The 19,533-nt window shown below is 41.2% G+C and overlaps 1 protein-coding gene across 7 annotated transcripts in view; it reads right to left on the bottom strand.

The window, feature by feature from the left end:
- Positions 1–19,533, bottom strand: part of lpp (LIM domain containing preferred translocation partner in lipoma) — a 273,606-nt gene that overhangs the window by 89,599 nt on the left and 164,474 nt on the right. For all 7 annotated transcript variants that reach the window (XM_061240899.1, XM_061240898.1, XM_061240902.1 and 4 more), the window contains one exon: positions 12,363–12,485. In XM_061240899.1, coding sequence (XP_061096883.1) covers positions 12,363–12,485 — 123 coding nt within the window. The remainder of the gene's footprint in view (positions 1–12,362; positions 12,486–19,533) is intronic.

The raw sequence follows: 19,533 nt of genomic DNA, 5'->3' as shown, positions 1-19,533 counted from the left end.
TAAGGTATAATGGTGTAGTTTGATAAATTGAAAGTAATCTTCATTTTAAAGAAGCATGCCTCATTGTAATGGCACAGGCTTTCCGATTTGAGCTGTCAGTAGGTGGTCGCGAGAATATTGACTTCTAAAGGTATTCTCCCGATCCACTGAGTAATGCAGTATCCTGAATGCATGGGGGCAAGATATGCATGGCAACATTATTCTGCACATTGCACAAGTTACATTAGCAACACAAAGCACTCACTGGCATTTTTGCATACAGACAACAAATGACATTAGAGCTCACTGTAAAAACATCACACAAAAAAGCTTGGTGTGGCATATAGACGTATCTGTCTCAGCTGACTGTGGCAAAACTCGAATACCTCCGTTATTAGTATTTCTGATCCAGCAAGCTCTAATATAAACTTTTAAAAGGACTAGCCTAAGGAGGATGTGTTCTTCACTGTGGTCACCCTTTGCCCCAGTCAATAGGCAATAAACACAGCGACAGCAGGGTGCACAACCGAAATTGATCAGAGCAACGCTCAAGCCTCCAAAGACAAATGAAGGCTGGATAGATACACTGCCTGGGGTGGATACTCTACTCGATATGAGGAAAATTCCCTTTTGTTTTGTTCTAATTTACCTTCTACCTATTTGCCAAACCCTGCTCCCATGAAGGGAATGACAGAAGGAGGAACCTGATAAATCACAGAGGATGTGGTGGGCCAGAGTGAGTGGAGTGCATATGGATCATTGTTAATTACGTGACAATTTTCTTGAATAATAAAATAAGTCTACTAAATACATACATATATTTATATATATACTGTATATACACTCACTGAGCACTTTATTAGGTATTTATTAGACACATTTTTTAGACGTATTAAGTCTTCTTCTGCTGTAGCTATCCACTTAGAGGTTTAATGTGTTGTGTGTTCAGAGAAGGTCTTCTGCATACCACTGTTGTAATGTGTGGTTATTTACGTTACTGTAACCTTCCTGTCAGCTTCAACTAGTCTGGAACTTCTTCTCTGAGCAGAACTGCTGCTCACTGGATGTTTTTTGTTTTTCTTACCATTCTCTGCAAACTCTAGAGACTGAAAATCCCAGGAAATCAGCCATTTCTGAGATACTGAATTCACCATGTCTGGCACCAACAATCATTCCACTATCAAAGCCACTTACATCACATTTCTTCCCCATTCTAACATTTGGTCTGAAAAACAGCTGAGCCTCTTGATCATGTCTGCATGCTTTTATGCATATAGTTGCTGCCACATGATTGGCTAATTTAATATTTGCATTAACAAGCTGGTGTACAGGTCTACTGAATAAAGTGATCATAAAGTATATAACATCTTACAAGACTGTGAAATAGAAAATTTAAAGTAATACACATTCCAGTAATGCCGTATTCAACCGAGTCCAAACATACATACTGTAATAAAAATAGTCAACAATTGGTTCAAATGAATGTATTTTGCATGTGCAGTTGCTGCTGCAATTAATTCCAACAAAACAATGCAGCTTCCTTGACCCAAAGCATTCAAATTTCCATCAGTTCACAGTCAGACAAGCAATCAAACAGCCAGACAGACAGGAAGACAAACAGAGACAGACACAGACAGACAGAGGAGAACACACAAGCATGATTGAGCAATATTTCAGACGCATCTTCTTGTGTCTTGATGTTTGAAGATAAACAAACACAACAAAATCGGTTCCAACATTCCATTGAAATACATTAATGAGTTAAGTACTGTGGAAAATGTTTGTTATTCTGACTGTTACCAAGGTAACATTAGTACATTGCCCGAAGTAATTGTTCTTACTTCAAGACCTTTACTTTTACTTTACTTTTTGACAATTTTCTCATAAAACAGTATGGAACAGGTTGAATTGTTCCATGACTTTGCACTGAGTAAAGTTCCCTGGACATGATAATGTACTGTACCTCAAAAATGATAATATGGTTTGATTGAGGTACGAGATGTAAGAGGAACAGACATCAACAGTAGTTCACACATTATTGTGCAGTACAGGTATGCATGAAAAGCTGAGGTTATGATACAAAATATGTTTATATGACTTTAAAAATTCATGATTTTGTATTCCAATATTTTCAGCGTTCAGTATTTACCCAAAAGTCAGTACTCACTAGACCATCAACATAATACTCAAATATCTTGTAAGTTCATGCAACAGAGGAGCCAGTCAGCATGCTCTATTAGGTCTTCCATCTCCCAATGGCAAAAAGAAATGATTTAACAAACGTATTTCCTAACAGATCATAGAGTTGACTTCAAGCTTGATGTATTATTCTGTAAGTATTTCTGCAGCTGAAATTCAGACTGGTTTTGGCATCTTGAATTATCACTGATGGACAAAAAGGAACAGCAGACAAGAACAATTTTCCATATTAGTGTCATTCTGTCTATACATTATTTGCAAAAATGTATATATTGCACATGTCTATCCAGTATGTAGTGAAATGGTTTGTTTCTATTTCTATTCATTAAAGGGAAATTCCATGGCAAAACAACATTAACCTTGTTTAACAGATCAAGGCATACAGTAACTGGCCAAAGCAGTACACTCACCAAGCACTTTATTTGGAACATTTTGAGTATCTCCTGGGATACCCTGATCTCCTGGGATTTTCACACACACTAGTCTCAAGAGTTTGCAAAGAATGGTGCAAAAAACTAAAATAAATCCAGTGAGCAGTAGTTTCTGCAGACAGAAACGCCTTGTTAATGAGACAAGAGCCAGACTGGTCAAAGCTGACAGGAAGGTAAGAGTAATGCAAATAACCACACATTACAACAGTGGTATGCAGGAGAGCATCTCTGAACACACACACACACACTCATCATAACTCTAAATGGATAGGCTACAGCATTAGAAGTCTAAAAAATAAGTCTAATGAACACCTAATAAAATGCTTACTGAGTGGAGTAAAAAAAAACGATATTTACAGTGAGTAAGCATACATACAACCAGATCTAATATTTGTAATTGTTGTTTTGCGGAGTGCCTATCCAATTAATTTCTTGAGACAAAAACTTTCAATAGTCTCTTATAAAACTTAGAGTTAACAGATTTGGAAATGAGCTTGCTAGTGCTCTGGAAATTGCCATTTGCTGCAATGAATTTGTTCTGCTTTTAGATAGAAGCAAACCAACCTGACAAATGCCTTGTAGTGTAATTACGTCTGTCTGAGCTGAAGGACAAATTCTTATTCTTAAGGAGTATTTCATGGATTTTTAAAAGCAAAGTAATTAATAATTTAGTCAGTTTTTAACACTCAGCCAAGACAAATTAAGCATAGTGACTATATTTGTCCTGTATTGGCAACTAAGTGCAAATTGTGCTGGTATATTTTGTGCTACCTGTATCTGACTAAGCTCGTTCGTTGCCGCATTGGACCGAATAACAAGCAGCAATCTAATTGTGGTATATTTATAGTTTTTATCTTCCTATACAGTACATTTTGAACATCTGTTTATCATTGCAAGGCTTCTTCCTGTTTTTGATAGTGTTCTCTCTATTTGCACCTCCCATGATAGATTACCATCCAAGTAACTGTGATTGCTTGACTTCAACGACTATATTGTATCTTATTTTATAATTCCATTAATTTAAGCAGGAATGCAAACTGAATACCATAAACCTAGATTTTTTTCTTGTAGTTACCTCTCTCAACGAATGGCCTCCAGGCCCAGTAGAAATGCTCATCCCCTGCCTGTATATTCAGTAGGATTGGCAACCTGTGACTGGCCTTGTAAGGAGCCTGTCCATGACCTGTAAGCGGCCATCCCTTTGTAGTCCATAGTTAAGCAGGAAGTTGAAGCGGGGGCAGTATTCAAAGGCTATACTATTCAGACCCCTTTACTTTTTGTTTTGCCCATCAATCTACACCCAATAATAACACCCCATCATGGTTAAAACCCATCGTGAAAACATGTTTTTCAAACTTTTGGTAAATGCATTAAAAATAAGTGTTCTGATACCCTTTCCTTTGGCATTCAAAGTTGTGGCACACCAAGCCATGAAATCCAAGGAACTGTAGGCCTCTCTGATTAAATTGTGGCCAGGCATAGATCAGGGCAAGGGTATAAAACCATTTATAAAGCATTGACTGTTCCCAGGAATACTGGCCTCAATAATTGTGAAATAGAAGAAGTTTGGAACCACCAGGACTATTTGCAGAGTTGGCCATCCGGCCAAACTGAGTAACCAGGCAAGAAGGGCTTTGGCCAGGGAGGTGACAAAGAAGTCACTCTAACAGAGCGTCAAAGTCCTCTGCAGAGATGGGAGAACCTGCCAGAAGGACAACCATCTCAGCAGCACTCCATCAATCGGGCCTTTTTGCTGGAGTGGCTAGATGGAATCCACTTTTGAGTAAAAAGCATATAAAAGCCTGCTTGGAGTTTGCCAAATAGCATTTAAAGCAGAGGATTCTCTAGCCTGATGACACAAAAATTGAACTCTTTGCACACTGCTCATCACTTTGATAATACCATCCCTACGGTGAAGCATGGTGGTGGCAGAATCATGTTATGGAGAATAAATGCAGCCAAATACAGAGAGGTCCTTGAAGAAAACCTGCTCCAGAGTGCATGCAACCTCAGACTGGGGCGACGATTCACCTTCCAGCACGATAATTACCCAAAGCATACAGCCAAGACAACGCTGGAGTGACTTCAGGACCAGTCTCTGACTGTCCTTGAGTGGCCCAGCCAAAGCCCAAACTTAAACCCCATAGAACTTCTGTGGAGAGACCTAAAGATGGCAGTTCACAGACACTTCCTATCTAATCTGACGGAACTAGAGAGGATCTGCCAGGAAGAATGGGATAAACTTCCCAAATCCAGGCTTGTAGAGACTCACCCAAGAAGACACAAAGCCGTAATTGCAGCCACAGGGGCTTCTACAAAGTACTGAATTAAGGGTCTGAATACTTACTGTATATACAGACCCTTAAAGTTGACTGTGAAGAGAAGCATCATTTACACCTACGTAATTCACGATGCAGAACGATACAATTCATAACCAAACTCACAAAATAAGCATTAATATGTATTTCTGCCTGAGGAAGATGAAACCAGTTCTCTTTGATCAGCCTACTGATCATGAGAACAGACTGTTTCAAGTCATCAGTGTGTATAACAACTATTAAACTTGTCTGATGAGGAACTTGGAGAATATCCTGTGTATGCAAATACCATATCAACCAAAGTATGAAGTGAAATTACGAGAATAAGGCAATTGATATTCAAACAATATGCAAAGGGATGACAGCTCAGGGTAGAAAATTGCCTGGGTTTTTTTTTAGTCTGATTTGATTGAATCATTCTGTGTGCGTACTGAAACCAAGATTTTACAACCATAATTTCACTTCATTACTATGTCGATAAATGTTGTTATTCAAGAGATTGTTACTGTTATTTATAACTGTTATGATAGGAACTATCATGTTCTGAAAAGGGAAAACGTGTTTTTCATATATTACGATGGTTATAGTGACTAGAATAGCAACAGAGGGAGTAACAAACCCGATGTAACAAACTTGTTGAAATCGGCGACAGCTTATTCTACTGGCCAGCTGGAGTGGCTGTGTGTAGTATGCGTGCAGGAGTGTGTACGTGCATGCGTCTGTCTGTGTCTGTGTGAGCTTGTGTGTGAGTGCGTGTGTGTCTGTGTGTGAGAACATGTGTGTGTGCGCACATCGGTCTGTCGTTGTGTGTGTCTGTGAGTGAGCCTGTGTGTGTGTGTGTGTGTGTGAGAGACAGAGCATGTGTGCATGTGTGTGTGTGTGTATGAGAGAGAGAGAACATGTGTGCATGCGTCAGCCTGTCTTTGCGTGTGTGTGTGTGTGTGTGTGTGTGTCTGTGTGTGAGCACGTGTGTGCGGTTTACTGCATGCTGCTGTGTGTGTGTCCATGTGTGTGTCCGTGAGTGTGCAGAACACGCAACTGCGCACGCACACGCGTGTGTCCACAGGCCGGCGTGTAAACTCTACAGTGACGACAGTTCTATTTTGACACCTATCTGTGGCTGTTGTTAACCCCCCCCCCGTCTAACACGCTTCGACAAGCCCCTCTCTTAGTCACTGCCTCTAGCGTGGGGGAACGCTCGCGCTGAGCCCCGCGGGGGGGTTTACCGTAAATGAAGACGTGCCTCCCGCGTCTCCCCTCTCCTCCCTCCCAGCGTGCTCCTCAGAGGGGGGTACAGCCCGTTCCTCCAGACTCCCCCGCTCCCGAGGAAGAGGCTTATTGATTCTCACTTGCGGCTAATTGTTGCTCCTCGCGCCGGGGTCAGACTCGATCGATGGCGCGGCGCGGAGAAACTCTATTCTCGACACCCGCGAGGTTGCGAAGGTCCGCTGTTCCTAATTTACAAGTCAAGACTTCCTACCTGCGGTGTAATTACCAAGTATCGATCTGGCCCCGCTCGGCGAGGCTGCGATTCCCGCCTCTGTCTCGAGCGCTCGCCGCTTTCGGCCGAGTTTCCCACAGAGGTCACCTGCCGCCCAGAGGCATAATCACGGCTCAAAAATGAGTCTTCAATTCTCCCGTCGAGATGGGAAGCTTTCAGTCGGGTCGAGCGTGAACTTTTTCAAAAAAAAAAAAAAGGTTTCTCTGAATGCGCTTCATGAAGATGGATTTTAAACACTGGGAGGTGTTTTTAATACCTCGCGGTCGAAGGTAGTCGAGATCTTGTGTGTCGCGCAGTGCTTTAAATCCAACAGGAACTAAAAACTTAATAAAGTTGTCGTTTTAATAACTGCTATGAAATATTGCCAACAAATATTACATTTCACAAGTTATAAAAGGCATAACTGAGTGAGTATTACTAACTGTACACGTGACACAGATTCGCATTTCGAATGGATTCGGGAGGAATAAAAAGGAACTTATATAATGGTCACATTTCATTAGCTCACAATATGCCACTGAGGATGCCATCCTCGGCAAACAAAAAAAAGTGTTTTGATGTTTCTGAACCATCAACCCCGTTGCAAAGTTTCAGGCTGCCAATTCTACTTTTTTCAGCAGGCGTGCCTCAGATTTATTTAGCTCCGGATAAACCAATGTCGGGGGCGACATCAGCTCAGGAGGCAAGTCATTAGCGCAGTCGGAAGGTTGCCGGTTCGATCCCCCATCCCTGGGTTTGCCGAAATGTCCCTCAGCAAGACACCTACACTGTAACCCCCCAATAGCTCCTGGTGAGCTGATCGGTATGGAAGCCAGCTGTTGGTGTGTGTGTGTGTGTGTGTGTGAATGTGTGAATGACAGGAATTCATTGTAAAGCACTTTGGATAAAAGCACTATACAAATGCAGTCCATCTACCATTTGAACCAGGCCCCCTCTCTCCATTTTGTCAGCTGGGGGAGTGTGCTCGGGTGGGGCCCAGGAGTCCATGCGGGAGCTCGACTCCGCCGCATCGGTTGTTCCTGTAACCGAGCGAGCGAGGAGGCCGCAAATCGAGGGCACCCACTGCTCTCTGCTCACGCGGGCGGAAGGTTCCGGCGGAACAGCTGTGTCGGCGCTGGGGTACGATGCCTGGCGCGTTACGCAATGGACACGTTGAGCGTCACACTGTAGAATAATGCATAGGAAAAGCCCCACTATAAAAACCGACAGGAGCAGCTGGATCGGGGGAGGGGGGAAAGGTCAGCTAGAGTTAATCGGCTGTAATGCAGAAGGAGGCCAGGGACGGGTTACTCGGTGAGGCGAACGCGCCCAAAAAATCAAACCTCTCCCAACGTCGCCAGCATGCAGATGGCACAGCAATAAATAAAGAAATTGGGGCAGTGTTGTACACTCAAAATATCTGAAGTGCGTTAGGCTTAAATATGCGCCTGTTCTCAAACCTAAAGTACCACTCTGGGGGGAATTAACTCCTTAAATTAAATCAGGTTACTATTGCAAGTGGCCAACGTGCTGCCAAATATATATATAACTTACGACTGAAATTCATGGCAACAGGTGCTCATTATCAGAATAGATAAAATGGTATAAAGTTTAGGCTACTGATTGGATACAAAAGATGGTGATAAATGAAAGCAAAGGGGTCTCTTCTGTGTCAATACCAAGAAAGGAAACCCTTCAGTCTGCCTGAACACTGTATTCGCCGTTTCAAGGTTGCACAGGTGCACATAAATGTTTCAAGCCAAACTGACAGAAGCTTTCAGAATCCTTTCTCCGGCTTGTACCACGCACCACCTCTGGGCATTTACAAAGATCTGCACTTATTCTATATTTTATTTAACAATTATTTACCTGGTACACGAAGAGCAGGCAGGTGTATAACCTTGTGTGCGTGTACGTGTGTGCGCGTACATCTGTGTCCTGATACATCTCTTTGCAAATGGATTCCTACTTGTAGGGGAACTTGATATTTTATAAGCTCTGCATCCCATTTACCCGTCCTCTGTTTTATCAGGACAAGTGTTGGTTTGGGCAACGTACACCACCTGTGACGGAAAAACAGAGACGACTGATGACACATGACGCCCCCCGCACCCCCCGCCCCCTCCCCCGGCCCTCGTAGTTTCCTCATAGTTTCACGCTTCGTTTCTAGGAGCAGAACATCCGCTATATCGGAAAAGCAAAGTTTGCCTCAGAAGTTGACTTCAGCAGAGAGGAACAAAAAACTCTCAGTGTAATAGCGAAACAGATAAAGGTATTCTGGGCATGGGGGTGACGACCCTTGATCCTGTTTCTGTTCGTTTTGTTTACCTTTGCTTTTTGCAGGAGTCTTGGTAATTGTAAGCACCTGGCTGGAAGGCTATATTAGGGCACCTCTCCATTTTGTTCTCCTCCTGCACCAGGCTGGAAGCCCCGATCGCTGATGATTCACAGCCCAATTTTCATTTGTGCATCCACACACAATTCTTATAAACATGCTACACATAAGAGTTTGCTTTTTTAATGGATAAAAAATTTGTGTTTTTTAAAGGACCACAACCTGACCCCGGCTTCAGCTAACCTGCCACTTCTGCCCTCCCTTGTGCCAAGAACAGACCTAACCATCTATATTTGTCATCTGCATAATTGTTATTTGCATAATGGATTGTTTGTGTAATTAATGATTTAACTTATTAATTTTATTTATTTATATATTACATATAAACACTACTATTAAACTATTAAACTGTTTGCCAGAAGCAGACGGGCTCTGAGCTTGGTTCTGCTCAATGTTTTTTTCTGTTAGTCAGCGAGTTTTTCCTTGCCTCTGTCGCCCGAGACTTGCTCTGAGGGGGTGTCAGGCCTGGACTCTTTGTAAAGTTGCTTTGTATACAAATACAATTGAATTGAACAGAATTGAACTGAATAAAATTTCTCTTGATGTGTCGTCTCTCTTTTTGTTACGATTTACCCAAGGTCGCAACAGTGGGAGTACAGGGTCACTGCCTTCTGGGGCCAGACATGCAATACCTCCAAATGGGGTGGGGGTTAGGGGTCTGTACACATGAGCCTGAGGTCCGGAAGGGATCAAACCTCATCTGGGTTTAACGGCAGTCTCCGGAGAGAGAGAGAGTGGCAGCCCATCTGCCCTGCTCATGCCATAGAGAGTCTCACAGTCCCACTGGAACTGTCAGGGCCACAGCTCTAGGGTCATCTGGTACAGTATGTATCCTCAGAACAGATACTTATGTCATAGCTGTGGCCATTCCTATATTTACAGCAAAATGTTTGTATGAATGTGTGTACTAATTTACTAGTTTAGTTTACGAGTTTGATGCATAATATGTTCCAGACCGCCACAGCGTAATTATAATTACTGTATTTTGTTACCACATATTGCCTTCGTGTTTTGTAGTATTATAGTGACATATTATAAACTGCCACATACTGTATACAATCAGTGGGCACTTTATTAGGTACGTATTAGACTTATTTTTAGACTTATTGAGTCTTCTGCTGCTGTAGCCTATCCACACAGAGGTTTCATGCGTATACGAGATCCCCTGGCCCCGTTATCTCTGCTCATGGCATCTCATATCATTGTTATGCCGATGACACCCAATTCTTTCTCTCCTTCCCCCCATCAGACACACAGGTCTCCACCCGTATCTCTGCCTGCCTGAGAGACATCCAGACCTGGATGGGCAACCACCATCTAAAGCTCAACCCAGGTAAGACGGAGGTGATCTTCATCCCTGCTCTAACCTCTCCCTTCTCCGATTTTTCCATCTCACTAGGGGATACCACAGTGACCTCATCCCCTAGTGCAAGAAACCTTGGAGTGGTGATGGACAACAGGCTGTCCTTCTCCGAGAACATCGCTACGGTGACCCAGGCGTGCAGGTTCTTCCTGTACAACATCCGGAGAATCCGACCCTTTCTCACCACCTACTCCACTCAGCTCATTGTTCAAGCAATGGTCCTGTCCCGCCTGGACTATTGCAATTCTCTGCTGGCTGGCCTTCCAGCATCTGCCATCAGACCCCTACAACTGATCCAGAATGCTGCAGCCCGTCTGGTATTCAATGTTCCCAGACATTCACAAGTCACCCCCCTGCTCAGCAACCTCCACTGGCTGGCTGTTATGGCTCGCATCATCTGCATACCAGGCAGTTAAGGGATCAGCCCCTGTATATATTCAATCCCTTATCAAGACCTATACACCAACAAGACCCCTCCGTTCTGCCACTTCGTGCCGTCTGGCGCCTCCCCCTCGCCACACCTGCACTTCATGCTCACGACTGCTGTCTGTCCTGGTCCCACGGTGGTGGAATGACCTCCTGGTGGATGTCAGAACGGCAGAGTCTCTGACCTCCTTCAAGCGCAGACTGAAGACCCATCTCTTCAGGCTACACCTTTCCCTCCCCAACTCAAAATCACCGTGATTAGCCGTAATGTCACTTATGTATAGATTGTATAGATATTGTTGTTTTTTATTGGCTGTTGTATTGTTGTATAAAGGGTATTCTAGCTGCCAACTGTGATATGCTAGTTTGGAAGTTGATTGTACTCTTCAAGGGTTCTGATTATCTGTATGTTTACACTAGGACTCGGAACTGTACTGTCCTCTCAGGTCCTCTTAGCACTCATACTTGTTTTTGATTTGCACTTCATTGTACGTCGCTCTGGATAAGAGCGTCTGCTAAATGCCATATAATGTAATGTAATGTGTGTTCAGAGATTCTCTTCTCCACACCGCTGTCATAATTCGTAGTTTGCGTTACGGTCACCTTCCTGTCAGCTTCAAGCAGTCTGGCCCTTCTCCTCTGGGCTCGCTCATTAACAACTGCTGCTCACTGGATGTTTTTTGTTTTTCACACCATTCTCTGCAAACTCTAGACTGTTGTGCGCGAAAATCCCAGGAGACCAGCAGTTTCTGAGTTTCTCAAACCACCCTGTCTGGCACCAACAATAATCCCATAGTTGACATCAGAGATCATATGTTTTCCCTATTCTAATGGTTGATGGGAACATTACCTGAAGCTCCTGAGCTGTATCTGCATGATTTCATGCATTGCACTGCTGCCATACGATTGGCTGATTAGATAATTGCATGAATAAGTAGGTGCACAGGTGTTCCTAATAAAGTGCTCAGTGAGTGTATGTTGGATAACAATGACTCATGCATTCTTTGCAGTTATTTGGATTGTGTACAAAATGGTTCCTGTTTTTATCCGTTTTTGAGTTTCCTTGCACTCGAAAAGCCTCTTAAGAAGTATGCCAAGCAGGGCTGCTCTGAATAGCTAGTGGAGCATGCCTTGTTCTCATTTCTTTTTACGCACTGCCTGGGCTCTGGCAATAGGCAGCTCGCTGCATGTGTGCTTTCCATCAAGCCCTGCGCAGAGAGCAGTTAATCAGGAGGGCAGAGCCGTGCCCTCCAGGGCTTGGACCCATGTACTGGAAGAACAGAAAATTCCGGAAGGAGAGCCTAAGACCATTCAAGTGAAATGTTCCAGCCGGTAGCATGCCAAAGATCATCACCGTTTAATTCTTTGTTCAGGGATTGCCGACGCTCTAGCCTTAGTTTCAGGTCCAACCTTATGAGGATTGTGTCAGATTAGTTCTTCATATATTAACATAGTGAGCCAAATCTGATCTGTACAACATCAGCGCTGGAAACCTTTATTTCACTGTTGGAAGGAAGGTTCAAGAAGCACATCCAAGAGTTAAAAAAGCAAAGCTAACCTTGAATTTGGTCTGCAAAAGCTTGTTGTTTAGGAACGGAATGGAAGCAGAGTTGCTCATAACGAGAAGTGTATAGGTCACCGTGAAGCAAGTTGTTCCCATTTTTGTAAATGAAAGGAACAATAGAACAATAAGACAGTTAATACAAGGGAGACACGGATTCGGCACGTAAAGAGAGGGCCCGTGTGACTGTGTGATCGAGCTGAGGTCTACCTGCTGCTCTCTGGGTTTGTACGGAGAGCTGTTTTCCAGGTCGGCCAGGATGCTGGTGAGGGAGTCTATCTCCGCGTCGAGGCTAGAACGCCTTTCCTCCAGCGTCTTCTCCGGTCCTTTTATCTGGGGGCCAAAAACACATTCACAGCTTCAATTCGTTTAAAAAAACAAAACAATAAATAGCTTATTGTCCTATCGTCATGTGCCATACAGTAATCATAACAGACAACCAACATTGGAGGCAACATTGGAACAGTGAAAAGCCCCAAATAAATAAAACGGCTTTGACACCTGAGAGCGCGGAAAGGGGGCTTCAAAGTTTTTTACACAGACATCATCCTGTTTTTATTCACAGGCGGCATTAGGATTCGCGGCTCGTCTAGTTCGCCCTGTTTTCACCTTGGCCTTAAACTACGTCAATCTTCTGAAAGTGCGGTGTCAATAAGAGACGTTTCTTTCAGAGAGCGGTGTCGCCCTTCAGATACACAAAATTACTGTTTGCACACAACTTACCTTACAGTGGGTTTCATTCATCTCTCCGCACTCAATCTCAAGACACATCCATTTATCAGTGTTGCTTTCTCCTTCACGCTCATCTTTTTTCAGTTTCTTTCCCCTGACATTTAGCCTGACACGAGCAATGCGCTATTATGTCTTGTCGATTTTTATTTCAATTTATTATGCAACCGGCGATGTGGAAGGTCTTGCGCAATATATTCTCACTTGTTTCCCAGGAAAAGACACAACGGATGTGTCTATAAAAAACACTTCATGCATAATACATGTAATAACACGATAATAAAAAACTAAAAAAATAAAGTACCAATAGGAACAATAAAAATTATGAATTCAAACTTCCTGAGTGATTAGCTCAAATAATTCTACATTCATTTAGGATACTAAATTTTTATATACATGAAAAATTAAAATGTGTATAAAAAACACGTTTTCGATTAGTTTATTTACATGTGCATGAATTTTCATGAAAATTTTCAATGCAGTTTCCCATAAATATTTAAAACAAGTCAACATAGTAACTACAATTTAGGGGAAATGCACTGGCTGTGTCAATGGTACATTTATTTAAGAAGCAGTCCCACAATCAAAATCATCTTATTCGAAAGCATAAAATTTCATTCTTGACAAGCAAGAATTAAAATGCATTCATCTTGCATATTCAGCTTTATATAAGGTATAATATACTAATGTTGTAATTAATGTGTAATGTGAATGTAGTATGGAATCGTAATAAATAAACAAAACAAAAGCGTGGCATGGGGCAGTGTCAAAAAATCAGGTGACGAGAAACTTTAAAACAGGTTTAAATCATGACATAGAGCCTTTGTATCAACGTTGATACAATAAGAACAAATCTTTTTCCCATATTAGTCCAGTTACTGTACGGTTGAATGTTTTCAGAACTACAGGCAGGTGTGGCCAGGTTTAAGGTCGGAAGCGACAAGGCGTAGCTGAAGAACAGGTTGCTATTTAAAGTTAAGTTTCACGTTTCAGTTCCTAATTTGTCCCTGTGAAATATACTGAGAATACTTTGACGTATCCAAACAGACCATCAAACAGGATGTGCACAACGCTGTATTAATGACAACTACTATGGAAACCATCAAGTGATGTGACAAAATTCAGCTCAAATTGGGTCACATGACTTTCTCTTATGTAATAACGACCCCAGTCACTACCAACAAGGAATTCATCAGAGGTCTTCTGGACCAACTGGACCACCTGATTCTCATATTGAACTCCAGCAGAACAGCCACTTGACTTGACTTGGCAGTTACAATAAATTGAAACTTACATGACTCATCTCCAAAGACTCGTCTGTAAGGGCCAAATCATTCAGTATTCATACAAGACCATTGCCTTCAATTAAGCTACATGTGACTAAGACTATGTGCTGGCGACGAACCAAATGTCAGTCTTGAGGACATATTTCTACATTATAAATGTCCCAACAGCCATTCATTGAGATGTATAATTATTTAGAATGTATAAAGGTATCCATCAACGTTTTATTTACTGGAGATTGCTTTAATCCGTTGCTTATGAAAGAAGACACATTTATTCAAATGCAAATATATATAATTGGTTTTAATTCCTAAGTAAGTTTAATCAATGTGCACAGTATATATTTAATATAGATTTCTATTTATAATTTATATTACATGTGCAGCCAATATAATACCGCAAAATATTCTTAAATTACGGATTAATACCATATGGACGACAGGAGAAAAATATTCGGTTAGATATGAATCAAACTTATCCTGGTGTTTTACAGGCAGCTAGGAGAGGTACAAGTGCATAAACAAAGTGTCATGACCTTCAGTGATGATTTACCCATGGACTACTGTTCCGCATGCATAAGTTATCATTTTTCTGCATTTAGCAGTTATATATTTGATCCTGCCCTTAGTCTGTGCTGAAGCTTCTTGTTTAGCAGATTCCGTTCCGACTCCTCTAATAGGGCCCAGAGCTTGGAATGACAGCTTGGCTTGCTTCAACTTTTTCAGGGTAGCTTCCAGCCAGCTCTATGGCACAGTAATGACTGCATGTCCCAATCAAGAGGGAAATGAGGCCGCGAGCTGGATCCTGCCACACACACACACGCACACGCACACGCACACGCACACACACATACACACACACACACACACATGCACAGACACTCACATACACACATACACACACACGCGCACACACACACACACACACACATACACACACACACACACGCACACACACTCACATACACACATACACACACACGCACATACACACACACACACACGCACACACATACAAACATACACACACACTCACACACACACACACACTCACATACACACATACACACACACTCACACGCTCACACGCTCACACGCTCACATACACACACACTCACACACACACACACACACACTCACATACACACTCACACACACTCACACACACACTCACACACACACACACACACACACTCACACACTCACACACTCACTCACATACACACATACACACACACTCACTCACACGCTCACACGCTCACTCACATTCACACACACACTCACACATACACACACACTCACTCACACACAAAGACACACATAAATATATACACAAACACTCTCTCACACACACACACACACACACACACACACAAAGGCACACATGCTGTACACACAAAGCTATACACACGCCCACAAACACACACACACACAAAGATATGCACAAACACTAGCAGTATGCACTCAGACACGCATACACACAGAAACAGACAAAAATTGACATAGATATTTCACACACCTGCATAACACAGGTGTCCCACTTCCATGCAGTGAAGAGACTGCTATTCCATAAGGATCAGAACAGAGCATTGACTCTCACTGAGATGTGATAATAAATCCACAAGGGGGACAGTGGTGGCGGTCATTCAGTAAACAGCCACTGAAATAAATTATCATTTAGTTTAGTCCCTTTGAGATAAAACATATTTTTTTCCAAGGGAGGCCTGGCCAAGAGGGAAATAACCTTTTATTAACATTTTATTTTTTTATGTATATAAGATGCTCTTAATATAAAAAATGAATTAAAACAAAAAAACATGGAAATAGCTAGAGGGAAGAATCTCGGGTAGACAAAGAACATTTCTATTTTAGTCGAGTAGTTACAAATAGTAGATATGCTTTCACATGTGGGCAGACATTGTATTCCAATATCACTATGTTTTAAATTTGCCCTGACAGTTTTTGTTTGCATTGAAAGGTATTTTAAATATTTACAGAATTTTTCAATGGCCAGCCTGGATTACAAATATCTGGTATTGGGGCATTTGGGGGTTCGTGGTCTAAAGCAAGACAATACAACATGGATAACTCCAAAGCAGCTTGTACAGTTATGCTTCCAGAAACTGTACATATGAGCAGATTAATTTTAAAGAACGTATTCATAATTATAAGCATAAATATCTGTATATTTGTATTTGTTTTGTGCTGGCATCTCTTTCCTTAAACATAGTAGCCTCAGGTTGTGTTTACCATAGCAAATAGTTCCAACCAACACTTTTTTTTTTGATAAAATGTTTTTGTTTCTTTTAATTTCCATACAGAACATTCAACAGTTTTTTTTTCATTCAAAACATTCCACCCTACACCCCAGGCCATGAAGCACGGTGAAATGTCAATCCAAATCAAAACGCCTGAAATCATAATGAAAAAACCCAACAGCAGCAGCTACTGAATGCCAGGAATCTAAGTTTTTTATGATTAACTCCATGCATCCGAGTGATTGATGTTTTCATGAAGATAATATGTGACCCGGCACAAGCTTCAGATACACGTCTCGCACTCTGCCATTTCACAAAAAAACGTTACAAAATCGCTACCCGGTCAAAATTGAGTTGATACCACAATCGCATTCGTGAATATCAAATCTACCATTCATACAAATTTCTAAATTCATATTATTGTGTAAATATGTGAAATTTTGAGATAAATATTGAGACTACTTGGTCCTCCAAGCTCTGATAAATATGACAAATAGACTCACCATACATTTTGGAGTCGCAAACAAGGTTTGTCATTGATATCGTTTGAAAGATGGATATCACACTTTATTATTATAAACCATTCCAGTTTAATTCAGAGATGCGGCCACTCTTTCGAGACAAGTGTTTTTCCACCATACTATGGTAGTCACCTCTGTTCACTTGTCAGTGTGCTGCTTCCTGAAACAGTTTTAAGGTGGGCTACCTTCACACCTAGAATGATAACCTTTATGATAACTACTGTATATCGATATAGGCAATAAGCAAGCAGATTGCATATACACACTACAATGATAACTATAAATACAGCAGAAACGCTAACAATAAATTTGGATAGCACCCAGAGCGATTTCTTTGAAGCAAGAATTCTAAAAGCATCTTTAGCCAGTGTGTTTCACTGACACTTCTATTAAAAAAACATGCCGTGCCACGTACATTATTCAACATCTCATTCATACAGTTTGGATGAGTTTGTAAGTTGCCTTGTTCAACAAGGGTGATCCTGATTATAACTCTTTGAAATCATATTGTTATATCTCAATAGGGAGAGCAGTTATCAGTGTTTTGAAGTTATATAATAATGGGGGGAGTCATGACAAAATAATAAGGGAAGTGGAAGAATGAAAAAGGTTCAGGGTTTTATGGCTAAATTAGAGGTTAAACCTGAGATATGCACAGCAAGCACTGGGCTAGGGACTACATAAATATAACAATTCAATAGTTCCTAGTTGTGTGTGCATATTTTGTTTTTAAAGCCAGTTTTCTCAAGCAAGTTCAGAAGCATGGAGCCGGTCACAAAAAGAGAAAGCTTTTTGCCCAATGAGACCAGGACAGGGAGAGTGGTAGCTCCACCTTTGTGCAAGTATCTTTCTAGCTGTAGTGAGGCCAGCCAAACATACCGTTCCAACCAACACAAAGACTAAACAATATATTTTGGATAATAGACACATGTACAACCTTTAAAGATGTTCAAAAATGTCCCTGTACAAACTGCTTTGGAGTTACCTGAGGTGCATTTCCTTGCTTTAGACCACAAACCCCCAAAATGTCTTTTGACAGGTCACGAGGCCATTATGTAAATATCCAAAATATCCTTCACTGCACGTAAACACTGTCTGGGCCAATCAAACCATACATTAAAACTATGTTTTTTTTTAACCAGAAAGGGTTAAACTATCGCTTTAATGACAGAGAGGTCCCTGATGTAGTGGTGTATAAATACTGCTGAGATGCAGTAGACTACAGTAGATAATTTAGTATCTAGTAACCATCTGGTTGTTCTTTGATTGGCAATAAAATTTTGAGTCTTCGAAACAATCAAAGGCGCAGTTCAAGGACTACCAAACTTATTTTGTTGATGAAGTTACAGGCAAATCTAGTTTGAATAGTGTCAGAGCAATAAAAACACTTTACACTTGGCAGTCAATCAAGAGCATAATTTTCCCAAATGCTGTGCTGGTAACTTCCAACTTCTTTCAAGATGTCTTGCGTTGCTGGTTTACAATATCACATAACTCAATGCCAACTCGAATAATTTTGTGGCACATTCATCTTATATTATCACCTTAGCTGGTTGCGCTTATTTAACATTGCACAAAGCCGGTTGTGCTCATTTAACATTGCACAATGCTTTAGCGCTATCAAAGACCAGCTGAAGGATAAATCATATGTTGAGACATTCATTCACTGAGGATTAATACAAGTAAGTAAAGAAATATAAATGGATTGAATATCAGGCTCCTTTGAAACTTGTTTTCTTCCTTCCAGTTAGAGCCAAGTGAAAACCAATGAGATATTTAAAGGAAGTCAAAAAAAACTCTTTAGCAAGGATGTTTTTTGCTTCTTTTTTAACCACAGTCAATCAGTAAGAACCCCTAGGGATTATTTGTAGCTGACTTAATGGACTGAAGGTGACTGGAAATTGATATGGGGACACCTTGGATGCCAGTCAAAAGGGAAATGGCCATCAGACCACCGGCTGCCAAGTCTTTCCCAATTTTGTTAAGGCATGTTATTTTTCTTGCATTGAGAAATCTATAAAAGTGCACCAAAACAGGAAATAATTTCATGCAAACAATGGGGGATGACCCTATGTGCGACACAAATGCCAGCTCCAATAATGGGGAACACCAAAGACACTTTTCAAGCCAGGAAAACCCTGAAGTGTTCAAAAAAGTTTGAGTTTTCCCCAAAATGTGCAACAGTAAGCCACTTTTCAAATGGTCAAAAAAAACTATTACAATATGATTTTCACTTGAAAAACATAAAATCTGAGTTGAATTATCACTGTTTGAAGTTAATGTAACCATTACTGATTAGAAGAGAACGCAGATTTCATTTGTCAGCAACTGAAGCACGCAAGACATTTTTCAGCAGTGTTCGCTAGTGTGTTAGGATAGGTTTGTGCTTGGTTTCAGGATAATGTCCTGTATGTGCCAGATTAGAGGACAAACAAGGTACAGGGTTAGAGTTATTTACAAATCACTGCACTCAGTTCAAGAAAAATTAAATTAATTCATTGAAAAATATCCTCATATAATATCACGGGTACATTTTAATTCATGAATTGAATTTAAATGAATATCCTTAATTGAATACACTGACCCTGGC

This window comes from Conger conger, chromosome 4 (genome assembly GCF_963514075.1).
Source record: "Conger conger chromosome 4, fConCon1.1, whole genome shotgun sequence".
Taxonomy (NCBI): domain Eukaryota; kingdom Metazoa; phylum Chordata; class Actinopteri; order Anguilliformes; family Congridae; genus Conger; species Conger conger.
This window is presented reverse-complemented; position numbering and strand designations above follow the sequence as displayed.